Source organism: Typopeltis vanoorti, chromosome 14 (genome assembly GCF_054136105.1).
Source record: "Typopeltis vanoorti isolate ZY-2024b chromosome 14, IOZ_Tvanoo_1.0, whole genome shotgun sequence".
In the NCBI taxonomy this organism is placed as follows: Eukaryota; Metazoa; Arthropoda; class Arachnida; order Uropygi; family Thelyphonidae; genus Typopeltis; species Typopeltis vanoorti.
Genome location: NC_143562.1, coordinates 48,393 through 66,364, shown reverse-complemented (window position 1 = coordinate 66,364; position 17,972 = coordinate 48,393). Strand labels below are relative to the sequence as shown.

The 17,972-nt window shown below is 37.6% G+C and overlaps 1 protein-coding gene across 1 annotated transcript in view; it reads left to right on the top strand.

The window, feature by feature from the left end:
- The window catches only part of LOC150099116 (EF-hand calcium-binding domain-containing protein 6-like), a gene marked incomplete at its 3' end in the record, with an annotated part of 67,260 nt that extends 49,606 nt beyond the window's left edge, over positions 1 to 17,654 (top strand). Inside the window, exon 4 of the mRNA XM_090404261.1 lies at positions 17,386 to 17,654. Coding sequence (XP_090260387.1) covers positions 17,386 to 17,654 — 269 coding nt within the window. The remainder of the gene's footprint in view (positions 1 to 17,385) is intronic.
- Between the last annotated feature and the right edge of the window lie 318 nt (positions 17,655 to 17,972).

Here is a 17,972-nt window from a genome sequence, read left to right as displayed (position 1 = left end):
AGGAGAATGAGGATCTCAAGCCTGTTTCGAGTGGTGAGAGTGATATCGTTAAAGATAGTCAGAATATAGAAAATAGTGATGTGATAAGGAATTGCGAGGTAGTACCAGATAGGTGTGAGAGCGTCGTTGAAAGTGTAAATGAAGGTAGAAATACAGAACAAATGGATGATTTAATTGATAATGAAAATGGTGAGATAGATGCAAGTTGTGAAATCGCCTGGTTGAGCAGAGTGATACACAGAGCAAAGCTCCAACTGGAGCGTATGGAAAAATGTGTGCTGAACGTACCGACTAATAAACGGCGAAAGTCTGTTACAAAAAATAATAGAATGTTCATAAACGTAAATAAAATGAAAGAGCGAGTGCTGTATGGAGATTTGCTATTGAGATGTGTGATAGTTGAGAGTTTGACGAAATCGTACCAGCCAGGTGCAAACATAAAGAACGGCAGCGAATCTATTCGAGTGCAAAAACAGAGGGTGAAAGAGATGATAATTGTGGCAGGAACAAATGATTTGAAAGAAGACAAAATGGAAATGATAGATGATGTGATAGAGAATTACTTGAGGTAGCAAAAGAGAAGAGTGAGAGAGTTAGGATGGTGAGTATTTTGCCATGCTATGACAGTGACGTGTTTAGAAAGAGGGCCATAATTGCCAACGACTTTATGCGTGGGTTATGCATGGAGAGTGGTGTGGAATTTGTGGATGTGTGGAGTGAGTTTGATGGGGAAAAGGATTTACATAAGATGGATGGGTTATATTTGAATTGATTTGGTATACGGAGGCTTAAAAAAGTGTTGATGAATGAAGTGGAAGTGGATGTACAGACTCGGGAAAACTAGCTTTATTAAGGGGGGGGAGTAGATATGCAGACTTTAGGGAGGCAGTTGAGTGTATGAATGAGTATAATATGCCTGAGCGAGTACGAAGGACAACAAATTAGAATGGGATAGTTAGTATAAGGCATCAAAGTAGGGATGGGACTAATGGGCTTCTGCAATTCATGTACACTAATGCCAGTAGTATTAGGAACAAGAAGGAAGAGTTTTTGGCCTTGGTTGGCACCTCCAGGCAACAGGTTGTTGGTATTAGTGAAACATGGCTGACAGAAGATGATAAAGCTAGTGGGATTGAATGCGATGCATATAGCGTGTTCAGGAGTGACAGGAGAATAAAAATGGGGGAGGAGTGTTATTGATGATAACTGATGAGTTGCAGCCAAGGAGTATAGAAGTCGAACTGCAGGGTAGAGAAAATAGCACATTTGAGGCTATTTGGTGTGCAATAGAGTCCAGCAGAACAAACTATATAATTGGGTGCTGCTATAGACCAGGTGATGGAATAGATGGTGGCAAATAAAAGAAATGAGTGGAAGGAGGGTAATTATTATGGATGATTTCAATTATGTTAACATTGACCTGGAAAGAGGAGAGTGCACATGGGAGGAAGGAATTGGATTTTATGCAGTTATTAAGGGACAACTCTCTGCGACAGCATGTAATGGAAAATACCAGGGGGAAGAGAGTGCTTGACCTAGTAATTGCATCTGAGAATGTGGCTGTAACAAACATGACCATATTGCCACCAATTGGTGAGAGTGACCATAAGGTCATGACTTGGGAGGTGGCTAAAGGAGTGTAATTTACAATTAAGACAGGGTATGTGTGGAATTACCGGGCTGGTAAGTATGACAAGCTTAGGTGTGTGTTTGGCTCAGTGGCATGGCATGTAAAACTGCAAGGGCTGTATGTTGATAGTGCATGGGAGGTGGTTAAGAAGTGTTTGCAGGAGGCAATGGTTGACCGTATACCAAGAGTCCGAATAATAAATCAAGTAGGGATTAAATGGATGAATAACACTATTAAGCTTGAGCTGCAAAAAGAGAAACAATTGGGGAGGGAATTTAAGAAGAAAAGTGACCAGCAGGTGCAGGAACAGTATAAAGATCAGGCCAGGATGGTAACAAGGGTGGTAAGAAAAGCAAAAGCGGATTACGAAAGAAAATTGGCAGTGCAGGCTAAAGAGAATCCCAAACAGTTTTTTCAGTATGTTGCAAGTAAAAGGAAAAATGCTCATGGCAGAATGATTTTAAAAAATGCTGAGGGTAGAGAGGTAACCGAATCAGTCGATATATTGGAATTACTGAGCGAGCACTTTGCAAGAGTATATCATCCAGGTGGTGACATTGCAGGAATGGAAGAACCAACAGCTTATACTGGAATTGTGATGAATGAAGTAGAGGTAAATAGTCTATTACAGAACCTCTATGTCAATACATCTGTGGGATTGGATGGTATACCAGCTCATGTCATACGTGAAGCGGCTAAAGAATTGTCAGTGCCGTTGACCATTTTGTTTAATTTGAGCCTCGGGTTTGGGTTAGTCCCAAGGGGGTGGAAAGAGGGGGAAAAATAGTTCTGCTGCATAAAGGTGGTTCCAAGACTGCTGTTGAAAATTACCGGCCAATCAGCATAACAGGAATCATTATCAAGGTCTTGGAGAAAATAGTCATGAGGAAAATACATGATTGGATAAATGAAAATGGGATACTGTATGGGAGACAGCACGGTTTTGTGAAGGATAGATCATGCCTCAGTAACTTGCTCAAGTATTATAACACGGTAACGGCTGAACTGGATAAGGGTAATGGGTTTACAGTGATTCTACTGGACCTTGCTGAGGCCTTTGACAGGATACCACATGGAATTCTAATCTGTAAACTGCAACATATGGGAATGGATATAGGGTTGGTGAGATGGATAGGAAGGTAGTTGATGGAGAGATATCAGAGAGCGGTTTATTCAGGCATAGAATCCACAAGACAGCCTGTAACTAGTGGTGTGCCACAAGGATCTGTTCTTGGACCACTGCTTTTTAATTTGTTCATTAATGATATAGGAAATGATCTGAGAGGAGCAGTTCATTTGTTTGCAGATAATGCAAAGTTGGGTAAGGCAATAGTGAATGCAGATGATGTCAAAATTTTGCAGGATGATTTGAATAGATTGGAGGTCTGGGCTAAGGAGAATGGATGTCAATTTAATGTGGCAAAGTGTAAGATTATACATTTTGGGGTGAAAAGATTAGCAGGTGTTTACTACATTGGTGGAACTGTACTCCAGGAAATTGATGAGCCACGAGATTTAGGAGTGTTGGTGGATAAGGAGTTGAAGTTTAGGGGGCACATTGCAAAAGTGGCCAAATCAACTCATCAAATCACTTGGTTGCTGAAGAATACGTTGACAAGCAGGTTATTGTTCCTCTGTATTGAGGCTTGATAAGACCCCATCTCGACTACTTTGCCCAGATTTGGTCACAGTAGTCGAGATAAATGATTTTCTTCTTGATGGGGAGGAGGTGCAGAGGATACAGAGACAAGTGACCATGATTATAGCAGGTCTATGGAATGAACCTTATGAGAACAGGTTGAAGATTTGTGGGTTGCAGAAATTGGTTGATAGGCAGAGGAAGGGATATATGATTGAGACATTCAAATTACTGAAGGGTTTCTATAAAATTAATTCAGAAGATATTTTTGAGAACAGGGCTGGTTGTGGGAGGACTAGGGGACATCCATGGAAACTGGGCAAAAGTGTGGTTAGTAAGGGTGTTAGAGCTGGGTTCTTTACTTTTAGAGTGGTGAATGGGTGGAATGGGCTGCCAGAGTCTGTGGTGGATGCTCTGACAGTAAATGAGTTTAAGGCGAGGTATGATAGATACTCTATGAATGTCGAACAGTTGTGATGAACATGATTTGGGGGCCACCCTCGACGAGTCTAAGGACTCCCTGGAGTTGCCTGTAATAATAATAATAATATTTTATTATTTATCACAGAATTTTTGCCCAAGTGTCAAGGGCATCTTTAGTATGATTTTCATATTAAATAAGTAGCATACGAGCTACTCCATGAAGTCCTTAGACTCATCGAGGGAGGCCCTAAATATCATGTCAAGCACTATCCAACATTGCGCATTATCTGTCATACTTTGCTTTCAACTCATTCAGAGTTATGGTACCCACAACAGACTCTGCCAACCTGTTCCACTCATTCATCATTCTCCAAGCAAAAAACTAGTTATTAACACTTGCTAATTACACTGTTACACTCTTACTCAGTTACCTAGGATGGCCCATAGTTCTCCCACGACCACTACCATAATCCAGAAACCTCAACAAGGAAAATGCATGAGATCTTTGTACATGTTATTGAGTAGCATAAATTACATTAAGACCCTCACTGTACTACTTTAAACAAGAGATATAACCCATTGCCAAAGAATCTACGAAGAACTACTATTTCCCACAATAGGGATAATTTGATCATTTTGGTTCAAATTCAGACGGCATAGTAAGGTTCCACAATTTTCTTTGTAGAAGTATTTCATAAGATAATTACTCTTGTCGAGGACCTTAATCTTCTTCCAAATTAAGTGATGTTTAATAGAAATAGCCGTTCTGGCTGTTCAATCTCATGGAATTTAATGTAAATATCAAACAGCAACAGCTCTTTGCTGTTTCTTAAGTAGTAATATTTGAGCGTTTTTTTAATGATAAGAAACACACAACTAAATTTTCTATTTCATGGCATTAATATAAACAATTTTATATTTAAAATGTAATATGTAATATATTTATGAACATTAAAAAATTTCAGCAGACAGCTGAATTTTTTAATGTTAATTGTTAGTGGGGAAATAAATGTAGTGGCTGGAATAATGAGATTTGAAAGAAATAGCTATCATTTACATGTTTCAGCTGACTAAACAGTATTAATATTTTACTTAATTTATTGAAAGGTAAAATGAAGTAATAGATTACATATACCCTCTATGAACACTTTCAAACCATTCAAAATTAGACAATAGTTATTATTATTAACATTTGACCTCCATGGAGTTAAAGACTCATTGTGGGAGGTATAAACTATTGTACACAATGCTTATCCATCCGTGCCTTAAACTGATTCAATGTGTCTGCACGCTTAGGTAATGCATTCCACTCTCCATGCAAAGAACCTACTCCTCACACTCTCCTTATACAGTTTCCAGCAATGACCTCTTGTCCTAGCCCTCCCCTCCCCCATCCTGTGACAAATCTCCTCCATGTCGACGTAAAGAACAACACCTGACTAGCTTATATGTCTCAATCATACCCCCCCCCCTCCTGTGTCAGTGTCCTCTGCATCACTGCCATTATCATACTCCTTATACAGTTTCCCATGATGACCTCTTGTCCTAGCCCTCTCTCCCATTCTACAAAAAATCTCCTCCATGTCGACGCAGCAACAACCCCCTGACTAGCTTATATGTCTCAATCATATCCCACCCCCCTCTTCTTCCTCCTATTCATGAGGCTCTGCAACTTACATTCTCTCAAATATAAAATATTTGATAAAAAATAAAATATCTCTCAGTATAAAATAGACAGCAGTTACTTGTTTATAATTCAGTACATGCAATCTAGAGGGGAAGATGTTATAAGATATCTTTGAAATCAGCATAAACTTTGAGCCGGTCTGTACAGGAAATGTTTCATTCATTTTTACTACATCTCTACAGGAGTTAAGCATTCCATATTATTGAAATGAGTAGCCTACAAAAAATCATCTGTCAAATTTTAAGTTAACAAAGATATAGAGACTGTACTGAAAATTATCTTTTCCCCTTGTATAAACATAAAAATTTAAGTTTTTAAAAATTTCTCTTCATTGGATATAAATTTTCAAATTTCAAAATGAGATGCAAGTTATGCAGATTAACATCATTTGTTGGTAATGAAAACAGACCAACTCTTATCTTGATTTGCATGCATGAAAATTTGCTAGGAAAGTAAAGTAAAAATCGTAGATATTTCAATGAATGTTCTGTGAAAATGTTATTTATAAATATGTAACAATCATTTTTCAATCCAAGCAGTTGAAAATAGCATGAGAGTAATTTCTGCAATATTGCTAGTAAAATCAAAGACCATACACTACTTGTTCCATTGCATATATATATTATTATTATTATTATTATTTGACACCTCCAGGGAGTCCAAAGACTCATTGAGGGAAAGTGTGTGTGCCAACAGCATCAAACGATTGGACCCCTTCCAACTACTAACCGTGCTCAAATTTACTTAACTGAGCCATTAATAGCAGAGGCTCTACCAATCGACCAACCTTTGCCGGCACATGAAATTAAAGTTGGCAAAGTTCTCCTCAGTAAATAAATTCATTGCTAAGACCCTTAAGCTCTTGTCATCTTGCAAAATAGATCATTATTTTTATTTTATTTTCATGCATGTGATATATTTTTTCCTTGAGAATAAACATCATATATATATATCAAAAAAATAAAATAAAATTTATAAAGCTGCATGCTTTATAAATTATATAATCTTCCACAAATTTGTCATTTTTTTTGGCAAAATGTTATTGGTGATTTGTACATTGAAACTCAGATGAGACTGTTGTGAAATAAAGACTTGGTGATAGGGAGTGATATCAAATCTGGATATGGGAAAAAGCTTAGTCATCTAGAATATGCACATATATGCAAAATTCTTATTCATTGCCAGACCATGAGAAATGAATATGTGCATATTTGTATATTAATTATACAAATATGCACATATTTGTATAATCAGAAATTAGATTATCAAAAGTTAGTGTATGGAAAATATTTACTGAAGAAAAACATATTGGAGGGGTGCTTCAGGGTCAAAGCTGTATAACTGAGAGGAGACCTCCACATAGCCTTTAAAGGAATGCAGAGAACCGACCAGGGCTTCTGACCTAATGTCCAATCCTCACCTTCTCGTGATGCACCCGTTGGGTATCTACTTTGATACTGAACGAACAAGGATGGGCTGGCAATTTGGGATTTAGCCGACCAAATTGTATTCTTATTGGTTAAACCAAAATAAAAAATGATGGTACAACATGACAAAATTTCATGCCGGCTGGGGCGTCGCCCGGTTAAACAAGGCCCCCGTTGTTTTCGCCAGGGAAGCAGGGCGAACAGCAAAAAGTCAGCTACTGGAACAAATCTGAAAACAAACCCCAACTCAACATCACCAGAGTTAAAGATTGGTACTATCAACATAAAAAGCCTGAATGGCAAAGAAATGGAGCTAGCTGAGGAATTAGATAAGTACCAGATCGACATAATAGGGGTGACTGAAACAAAAAAGACCAAAACTGGTGAGATCTTTCTGAGCAATAAATACAAAATGTTATATTCAGGCAATGACAGTCAAGGAAAAGAAGGAGTAGCCATAGTATTCAACACAAAATACGAGGCTAATCTTCTTGAATGGCAGTCAGTCTCAAGTAGAGTAATGTGGGCAAATATGAGAATGGGGAACTGGCACTCTAGAAAAAGCAACTGACACAATGAAAAAGGAAAAGTTGGTCCTTGTTGGGAATCTAAATAGCAGAGTAGGAAATGATTGTGAGACATAGAAAAATATTTTGGGAAAATTTGGAGAAAAGAGTCAAGCTAATAATAATGGCAAATATCTGTTGGATTTCTGCTCAGGACATGGACTGGTTATTACTAACACCATGTTCCAACATAAAAATGTGCACAAATTCACATGGAGAGAAGAGGCTAGGAATAAGAAAAGTCTCATTGACTATGTTATTGTTGATAGTGATGTTTTCTTCCTGGTGCAGGACACCAGAGGTACAGAGGATTTGAAATTGGAAGTGATCACTATTTAGTCTTGAGCAGGATAAAATTAAATTTCATATTGAAAAGAATAACATGTAAGAAAGTTTTAAAGCGAATAAAAGTTGAGCAGCTCTCAGATGTGAACTGTAGACTAAAATACACAAAGATTATTGAAAAGAAAATGAAAGAGTTTGAGAACAGGAATCAAACCTTGGAGATTCATTGGCAAACTCTGAAGAAAACATTGATTGATTCTGCGAGAGAGGCATGGGGTGAGGTTGTGTGCAAGGATAAAAAAATCAGAACTCCCTGGTGGACACAGGAAGTTAAAGAGGCAGTGAAGGAAAAGAAGAAAGCATATCAAAAGTTCTTGGCATATAAGTCAGCTTTTACTCTTACAGAATACAGAGACAAATGTAAGAAAGCTAAACAGTGTGTAAAACTAGCTAAACAAAAGTCATGGGAGGACTTTGGCAAGAATATAGAAAATAAATATCAAGAAGGTGGCAAAATATTCTGGAGGTTGTTGAAGAAGCTTAGGAATGGAGGAAAGAGTGCTGTAAAAGGAGTTAGAGATGATAAAGGTGACATGAAAACAGTAGAAAAAGATATCCTTGAAGTATGGAGTAATTACTTTGAAAAACTGATAAATGAAGCAAGCAGTGATGACAGCGCAGTGGTAAAAAACATTGAGCAGGCACGCAGTCAGGAATACATATCCATACTTGAAGTAGAAAAAGCCATCAAAGGCTTGAAATGTGGAAAGGCAGCAGGAGTAGATGATATTCGACCAGAAATGCGGAAGTGTGGTGGTATAAAAGTCTTACAGTGGCTGCACTGCATAGTTCAGAAAGCCTGGACAGAGGGACAAATTCCCGATGATTGGGGTAGAGCTCTCATAGTACCCATATATAAAAAGGGAAATAAAACTGAATGTGAGAATTACAGAGGTATTTCCTTACTGAGTGTTCCTGGTAAGATCTATGCAAGTATACTTGAGAAACGGTTGAGAAGAATTGTGGAAGAAAAGCTTGGTGAAGAACAAGCAGGATTCAGGCCAAATAGAGGCTGTCAGGATCAGATCTTCACTTTACGACAAATAGTCGAGAAAGCATGGGAATATAACAAAGATCTGTATTTAAGTTTTGTCGATTTGGAAAAGGCATGTGACAAGGTGCCAAGAGAGAAGCTATTCAATACGCTGCAGTTATATGGTGTCAATGGGGCATTATATCAAGCAATACTTAGTCTTTATTTGAGTTGTAAGTCAGCAGTTAGAATTGAAGGAAGTACAGGAAGATGGTTTAATGTTAAATCTGGTGTGAGACAAGGATGTACATTATCCCCTCTGTTATTCATTATCTATATGGATCACATTATGAAGGAAAGTGGTATTAAACCTGATATCAAAATTGGAGATGTTAATGTCAGCTGTTTGCTTTATGCGGATGATGTTATACTTCTAAATAAATCCGCTACAAGTCTGCAAGATTCTCTGACTAAATTGAATAGCTGTTGTAATAGATATTATTATTATTATTATTATTATTATTATTATTATTATTCAGGCCTCCAAGGAGTCAAAAGACTCATAGAGGGAGGTCCTTCCTAAGACATAACGTCTGTCAAGACTCATCGAGGGGAGGTCCCCCCCATTAGAAACACAAAGTCTATCATACCACTCTTTAAACTCACTGACCGTTCTCGCTCCCACCACTCCATCAGGCAATGCATTCCACGGCTCAACCACCCTCCACACAAAGAAACCACTCCTTACCCTCTTGCTCACGGTTTCCTTTCGTAACTTCCAGGGATGGCCTCTTGTCATCACTCCTTCCCGCTGATCAACCAAGCGAAAGAACTACCCAGTGTCAACCCTGTAACCACCTCTCAACAGTTTAAAAATCTCAATCATACCACCTCTCCTTCTTCTATCCACCAAACTCTGCAGTCCACAATTCCTCAGCCGATCCTCATAACTTACATTGTACAGTCCCGACACCATCTTTGTTATCTGCCTTTGTATCCTTTCCACAGTTAATTTATCCCCTTCAAATCATGGGGACCAAATCTGAGAACAATAGTCCAAGTGTGGTCTGATCAAAGACCTATACAACAGAATGATAATCCTCTTATCTCTGCAGGTCAGTGTCCTTCTCATAATAGCAGCAATCCTCTGTGTTACCTTCACCACCCTTGCAATATGTCCCCTAAACCCCAGGTCTCTATCAATCATCAACCCCAGATCTCTTGTCTCCCCCACTTCCTCCAGTATAACTCCTCCCATAGAGTATGCAGCATCCCATCGATGTTTCCCAAACCTCAAGACTTTACATTTTGCTACATTAAACTGACACCCCCATTCATTTGCCCATCTATCTAGCTTATTTAAACCCTCTTGCAGGGCTACCACATCTGCACTATTACTAATAATCCTTCCCAGCTTCGCATCATCCGCAAACAACTGAATATCCCCCTGCAGTCCACTGGCTATGTCATTGATATAAAGGTTAAACAATATAGGTCCTAGTACTGAGCCCTGTGGGACCCCCACTTGTAACCCTCTGCCTCCTGTAAACTGCTCCACCATACACAACTCTCTGATACCTATCAGACAGCCAATCCTGAATCCAGTTGACCAATCTGACATCCAGACCCATGTGCTGCAACTTAAATATCAGCTTATCATGTGGCACCCTGTCAAATGCCTTCGCCAAGTCTAAGAAAATTGCAGTATATGCCCTTCCCTCATCTAATGTTCTTGTAACTTTATTATAAAAGGCTAGCATATTGCTAAAACAAGAGCGTCCTTTCACAAATCCATGTTGGTTCTCACAGATAACATTACCCTCATCTGCCCAATGCTGTATACGGTCCCTCACTACTTTCTCCAAGATCTTAACAACTACTGATGACACACAGACTGGCCTATAATTAGACACTGGCAGCAATAAAAAGACAAAGACAATGAAAATAGGCAGAATCATTGAAAATGTCAACTGTGTTGTGAATGGAGAACCTGTGGAACAACTAAAACATTTCAGTTACTTAGGCACAATTTTTACTGAAGATGGTAAATTAAATATAGAAATAGACAACAGAATCAGCAAAGCTGGTATGGTGGGAAGTCAATTGAATAAATTCATATGGAATAAGAGAGAAATTAGTCGGAACACTAAATTAGCTGTATACAAGACAGTATTCAAACCAGTTTTAACTTATGGATCTGAGAGCTGGGTAAGAAGTAAAACACTTGACCAAAGACTAGAGACCACAGATATGAGAGTTCTGAGAAAGATTAGAGGCGTGAACAGATGGCATCAATGGCAATATCATATTAAAAATGAGGATATTAGGAAAGAACTTTACATTGTCAGCATCCAGGAATGCATTAGCAGAGCTAATCTCAGGTGGTATGGTCATTTAAATAGAATGGGAGAGGAAAGATTAGCAAAACAAGTGTTCTCTGCCAGATTGGCAGGAAAACGACCCAGAGGAAGACCAAGATATAGGTGGATTGATACGGTACAAAGTGCCTTAGACGATAGAAATATAAGATCTGATAATGTTGGAGTCTTGACAAGTAACAGACTGATTTGGAGGAAAATTGTAGATAGGAAGTTAGTAATGATGTAATTTTTTCATGTAGTACTGTCATATCCTGTACACCCCTTGAGGGTACATGGCAGGAATTTGATGATGATGATGATGAAACATATTGGAGAAGGAAATTAGAAGTATAATTGACAGCTGTTACTTTACACTTATGATAGATGTGGATGACTTCTTTAAGGTATTCTTCAAGATAAACTCATTTCTTGTTTGTTTTATTTCATTTAAGTCCTACAACACTGGTGAGGGGATTTAACACTTTCAAGTCGGGAACTGTTTTGCATGTTTATCATACTGACACGACTTTTCATTATCGTTTGTGTGCTGCTTCCATGGCATGCAGGCATGCCAATCTCATGCAAAGTTTTCATGCCATGTTAGTTGCAACCAATTAATAGAAGTTTATTGCCACTTTCTTGTATGCCGCTCCTAAATCAAGCTGGTTGACGTACTCACTGACACAGAGTTTATGCAGCATGTTCTGTGCAACTCTTCTGGTAGTTTTTTATATGAAGTCAGCAGGGCTGTAATCAGATTAGATTGTGCCCTGAGACAAACAATTAAATATCGCCCCTGATGGATTATAAGACAAAAATATAAGAAAATCTTCAGTTGCTATTTTGTTTTATTACAAGAGAAATATTAATGCAAAACAGTCATCATCATCATCATCATCATCATCATCAAATTCCTGCCGTGTACCCTCAAGGGGTGTACAGGATATGACAGTACTACATGAAAAAATTACATCATTACTAACTTCCTATCTACAATTTTCCTCCAAATCAGTCTGTTACTTGTCAAGACTCCAACATTATCAGATCTTATATTTCTATCGTCTAAGGCACTTTGTACCGTATCAATCCACCTATATCTTGGTCTTCCTCTGGGTCGTTTTCCTGCCAACCTGGCAGAGAACACTTGTTTTGCTAATCTTTCCTCTCCCATTCTATTTAAGTGACCATACCATCTGAGATTAGCTCTGCTAACGCATTCCTGGATGCTCACAATGTCAAGTTCTTTCCTAATATCCTCATTTTTAATATGATATTGCCACTGATGCCATCTGTTCACGCCTCTAATCTTTCTCAGGACTCTCATATCTGCGGTTTCTAGTCTTTGGTCAAGTGTTTTACTTCTGACCCAGCTCTCAGATCCATAAGTTAAAATTGGTTTGAACACAGTCTTGTATACAGCTAATTTAGTGTTCCGACTAATTTCTTTCTTATTCCATATGAATTTATTCAATTGACTTCCCACGATACCAGCTTTGCTGATTCTGTTGTCTATTTCTATATTTAGTTTACCATCTTCAGTAAAAATTGTGCCTAAGTAGCTGAAATGTTTTACTTGTTCCACAGGTTCTCCATTCACAACACAGTTGACATTTTCAATGATTCTGCCTATTTTCATTGTCTTTGTCTTTTTATTGCTGACCTTCATACCATATCTATTACAACAGCTATTCAATTTAGTCAGAGAATCTTGCAGACTTGTAGCGGATTTATTTAGAAGTATAACATCATCCGCATAAAGCAAAGAGCTGACATTAACATCTCCAATTTTGATATCAGGTTTAATACCACATTCCTTCATAATGTGATCCATATAGATAATGAATAACAGAGGGGATAATGTACATCCTTGTCTCACACCAGATTTAACATTAAACCATCTTCCTGTACTTCCTTCAATTCTAACTGCTGACTCACAACTCAAATAAAGACTAAGTATTGCTTGATATAATGCCCCATTGACACCATATAACTGCAGCGTATTGAATAGCTTCTCTCTTGGCACCTTGTCATATGCCTTTTCCAAATCGACAAAACTTAAATACAGATCTTTGTTATATTCCCATGCTTTCTCGACTATTTGTCGTAAAGTGAAGATCTGATCCTGACAGCCTCTATTTGGCCTGAATCCAGCTTGTTTTTCACCAAGCTTTTCTTCCACAATTCTTCTCAACCGTTTCTCAAGTATACTTGCATAGATCTTGCCAGGAACACTCAGTAGGGAAACACCTCTGTAATTCTCACATTCAGTTTTATTTCCCTTTTTATATATGGGTACTATGAGAGCTCTACTCCAATCAACAGGAATTCGTCCTTCTGTCCAGGCTTTCTGAACTATGCAGTGCAGCCACTGTAAGACTCTTATACCACCATACTTCAGCATTTCTGGTCGAATATCATCTACTCCTGCTGCCTTTCCACATTTCAAGCCTTTGATGGCTTTTTCTACTTCAAGTATGGATATGTATTCCTGACTGCATGCCTGGTCAGTGTTTTTTATCACTGTGCTGTCATCACTGCTTGTTTCATTTAGCAGTTTTTCAAAGTAATTACTCCATACTTCAAGGATATCTTTTTCTCCTGTTTTCATTTCACCTTTATCATCTCTAATTCCTTTTACAGCACTCTTTCCTCCATTCCTAAGCTTCTTCAACAACCTCCAGAATATTTTGCCACCTTCTTGATATTTATTTTCTATATTCTTGCCAAAATCCACCCATGACTTTTGTTTAGCTAGTTTTACACACTGTTTAGCTTTCTTACATTTTTCTCTGTATTCTGTGAGAGTAAAAGCTGTCTTATTTGCCAGGAACTTTTGATATGCTTTCTTCTTTTCCTTCACTGCCTCTTTAACTTCCTGTGTCCACCAGGGAGTTCTGATTTTTTTATCTTTGCACACAACCTCACCACATGCCTCTCTGGCAGAATCAATCAATGTTTCCTTCAGAGTTTGCCACTGAATCTCCAAGGTTTGATTCCTGTTCTCAAACTCTTTCATTTTCTTTTCAATAATATTTCTGTATTTTAGTCTACAGTTTACATCTGAGAGCTGCTCAACTTTTATTCGCTTTAAAACTTTCTTACATGTTATTCTTTTCAATATGAAATTCAATTTTATCCTGCTCAAGACTAAATAGTGATCACTTCCAATTTCAAATCCTCTGTACACTCTGGTGTCCTGCACCAGGGAGAAAACATCACTATCAACAATAACATAGTCAATGAGACTTTTCTTATTCCTAGCCTCTTCTCTCCATGTGAATTTGTGCACATTTTTATGTTGGAACATGGTGTTAGTAATAACCAGTCCATGTCCTGAGCAGAAATCCAACAGATATTTGCCATTATTATTAGCTTTGCTCTTTTCTCCAAATTTTCCCAAAATATTTTTGTATGTCTCACAATCATTTCCTACTCTACTATTTAGATCCCCAACAAGGACCAACTTTTCCTTTTTCATTGTGTCAGTTGCTTTTTCTAAAGCCTCAAAAAATTCCTCCACTTCTACCTTAGTAGAACCTTCTGTGGGACCATAGGCACAAATAAGTCTCATTGTCCAGTTCCCCATTCTCATATTTGCCCACATTACTCTACTTGAGACTGACTGCCATTCAAGAAGATTAGCCTCGTATTTTGTGTTGAATACTATGGCTACTCCTTCTTTTCCTTGATTGTTATTGCCTGAATATAACATTTTGTATTTATTGCTCAGAAAGATCTCACCAGTTTTGGTCTTTTTTGTTTCAGTCACCCCTATTATGTCGATCTGGTACTTATCTAATTCCTCAGCTAGCTCCATTTCTTTGCCATTCAGGCTTCTTACGTTGATAGTACCGATCTTTAACTCTGGTGATGTTGAGTTGGGGTTTGTTTTCAGATTTGTTCCAGTAGCTGACTTTTCGCTGTTCGCCCTGGTTCCCTGGCGAAAACAACGGGGGCCTTGTTTTACCGGGCGACGCCCCAGCCGGCATGAAATTTTGTCATGTTGTACCATCATTTTTTTATTTTGGTTTAACCAATAAGAATACAATTTGGTCGGCTAAATCCCTAATTGCCAGCCCATCCTCGTTCGTTCAGTATCAAAGTAGATACCCAACAGGGTGCACCACGAGAAGGTGAGGATTGGACATTAGGTCAGAAGCCCTGGTCGGTTCTCCGCATTCCTTTAAAGGCTATGTGGAGGTCTCTATGTGGAGGGATACTGCACAATAAAACTGTTTATAAGCTCTTTTAAATTTAAATTATAAGCTATGTCCGCCTCTATCGATATGGTTGCTAGACCAACCAATCTTTGGGTCATTGCAGTTTGCAAATAAATGCCCTTATTAAGCCGCTCCACGAGGCAGGCTGCCTCTATGCTATATCCTGTCGACAGTACTGGAAGTCAGCATATGTAATCTGTCTTAATGACATTGAAATTTTCAAATAAAATTGAAATTTCACATGTAAATGAAAATTTGGACAAATGTTAGGATAATTATTATAATTACAGCTATTTTGCTTGCTTCAGTTTAGGAGTACCCCTGTTTAGATGTCATTGGCTATTTACTCATGGATTCTTAGGGCATTATGAGTGTAGATGTACTAAAAAGTATATGTAGCCTAAGGAATAGAAAATGCACATACCTTTTTCTGGGTGTTGTGGCTTTTCCTCAGTCTGCGATGTCGAAAACTGCAGAGTGTGTGTGTGGGGGGGGGTAGGCAGTTTGGTAGAATAAGTTAGAAAAATCTGGGTTTTTTTCCGTAATATATAGAAACATATACTTTTTATATAGGGTGGGGAAAAAGTGAAAGGGTTAATTTTTTTAAAATAGGGAGGGGGAAGGGGAAAGGTGGTTGACTAGGTGTGGACCGTTTCGACTATTCGTGGTCGTCATCTGAACACATTGGGAAAGCCCAATGTGTTCAGATGACGACCACGAATAGTCGAAACGGTCCGCACCCCGTCAACCACCTTTCCCCTTCCCCCTCCCTATTTTAAAAAAATTAACCCTTTCACTTTTTCCCCACCCTATATAAAAAGTATATGTTTCTATATATTACGGAAAAAAACCCGGGTTTTTCTAACTTATTCTACCAAACTGCCTACCCCCCACACACACACACACTCTGCAGTTTTCGACATCGCAGACTGAGGAAAAGCCACAACACCCAGAAAAAGGTATGTGCAATTTTCTATTCCTTAGGCTACATATACTTTTTAGTACATCTACACTCATAATGCCCTAAGAATCCATGAGTAAATAGCCAATGACATCTAAACAGAGGTACTCCTAAACTGAAGCAAGCAAAATAGCTGTAATTATAATAGTTAGTAAAGAGGAGTAACATGGGAGTGTTCCCAGAAATAATATACATGTTAGGATAATTGTTTTAGTTAGATGCTGTGTTTAGGAGTACAACAGATGGTTTTGCTTGAGTCCATGCAGCATAGTTTGGGAGGTGACATGTGTTTCATTAGGTAGTGCCATTTCTATCCCAGTTGTCTCTAAATTGACAAAAGTTCAACAACTGCAAATGTTTCTGTACCTTATTTAATGATAAAATAAATCTACTTCTTTTTCTTGTGCCTGCTGTGCTGTTAGTGATTTATATTTTGCTAACAAATCCCTTTTTCATCTCTTCATAAGAGTTTTTTAAGTCATACCTTCATAAATGCAAATATGAAAGTTTCAAGGATCATCTATTCTTCTTCTTCATTCCACCCCCGGATACTTATAACACAAGCACACATATAATATCGCAAGAGTAAATTTTTCATAATCCATTTTACAGTACTGAAAGTATTTTTACTCAAACATATTCTTTCTCTTCCTTATATTTGCTGATTTTTTTTTTTTTACATATTTTAATAAATGAAGTATAGTAACTAATCAAATATATCATTCTCCTTAATTATTGTTTTTTAATATATTCTGAAAAGTACATTCCTTCTCACCTATCCCCCCCCCCGTCCTTGATGTTGGGTTAGTTACAATCAAAGAAACTGTTAAAAAGTTCGACGACATACAAGAATGAAATTGCCGGTGAACTGGCTCGCTTCATCAGATGGTCATGGTCGCAACCAGTGAGCCACGATCAACCTGACCTGAAAATGTTAAAATAATCATGTAAGCTTTCACTATCCATAAATGTGTTGTATCCTTTTTGTTTATATTATATACAGCTGATTAACATATTATTTACAAAATGAAGCTAGCCTTGTCATGAACTCTTGGCTGATATTTATGGCAAAAAAGTTTGTAATATCTCTCTTTTTTTTGTTAAGTTGAGATCTTGAAATGCTTATTTCTGATATCTTCCTTCTTAATTTTTAGGAGGCGATTCTTCAAGAAGCACCTAATTTAGTCAAGACATTTTCTGCTATGAAAATTCCCATTTTGAAACATTTTAGAGAACTTCGTCATAGATTTCGACGTCTAGACCCTAAAGTTACTGGAATTGTGAGCTTTACTGAATTTCAAATTGTATTACGACAAAGCAGTGTTATGCTATCAGATGAAGAAATATTTGACATATTAGAATATTTTGACCCCAATCTTACAGGCACAATAAATTATAAAGATTTTCTCAAAGTATTTGTGTGGTATGCATAAAAATTTCAATGTGTATAGTGTATAACTTTCCAATTAGAAGTCATTATTTAATTGTGAAAATCACTCACTCTTGTGTTTTTATTAAAATGGAAAAATTCGTTTTGCAATAAACTCAATTTTCTAGCGATGTCTGAAGGCTAAACTTACTGAATAATTCCTAGTAGCAGTGTAGTCAATATTTAACAATTATTTTAGTGTCTTAAAATAATACCATTGGCATTTATTTTTCAAATTGCATTGAAATTTACACTTTTCAAATCAAACATGTTTCGTTATTTTATTTTCCAAAAATGTTAAAAGTGATTTAA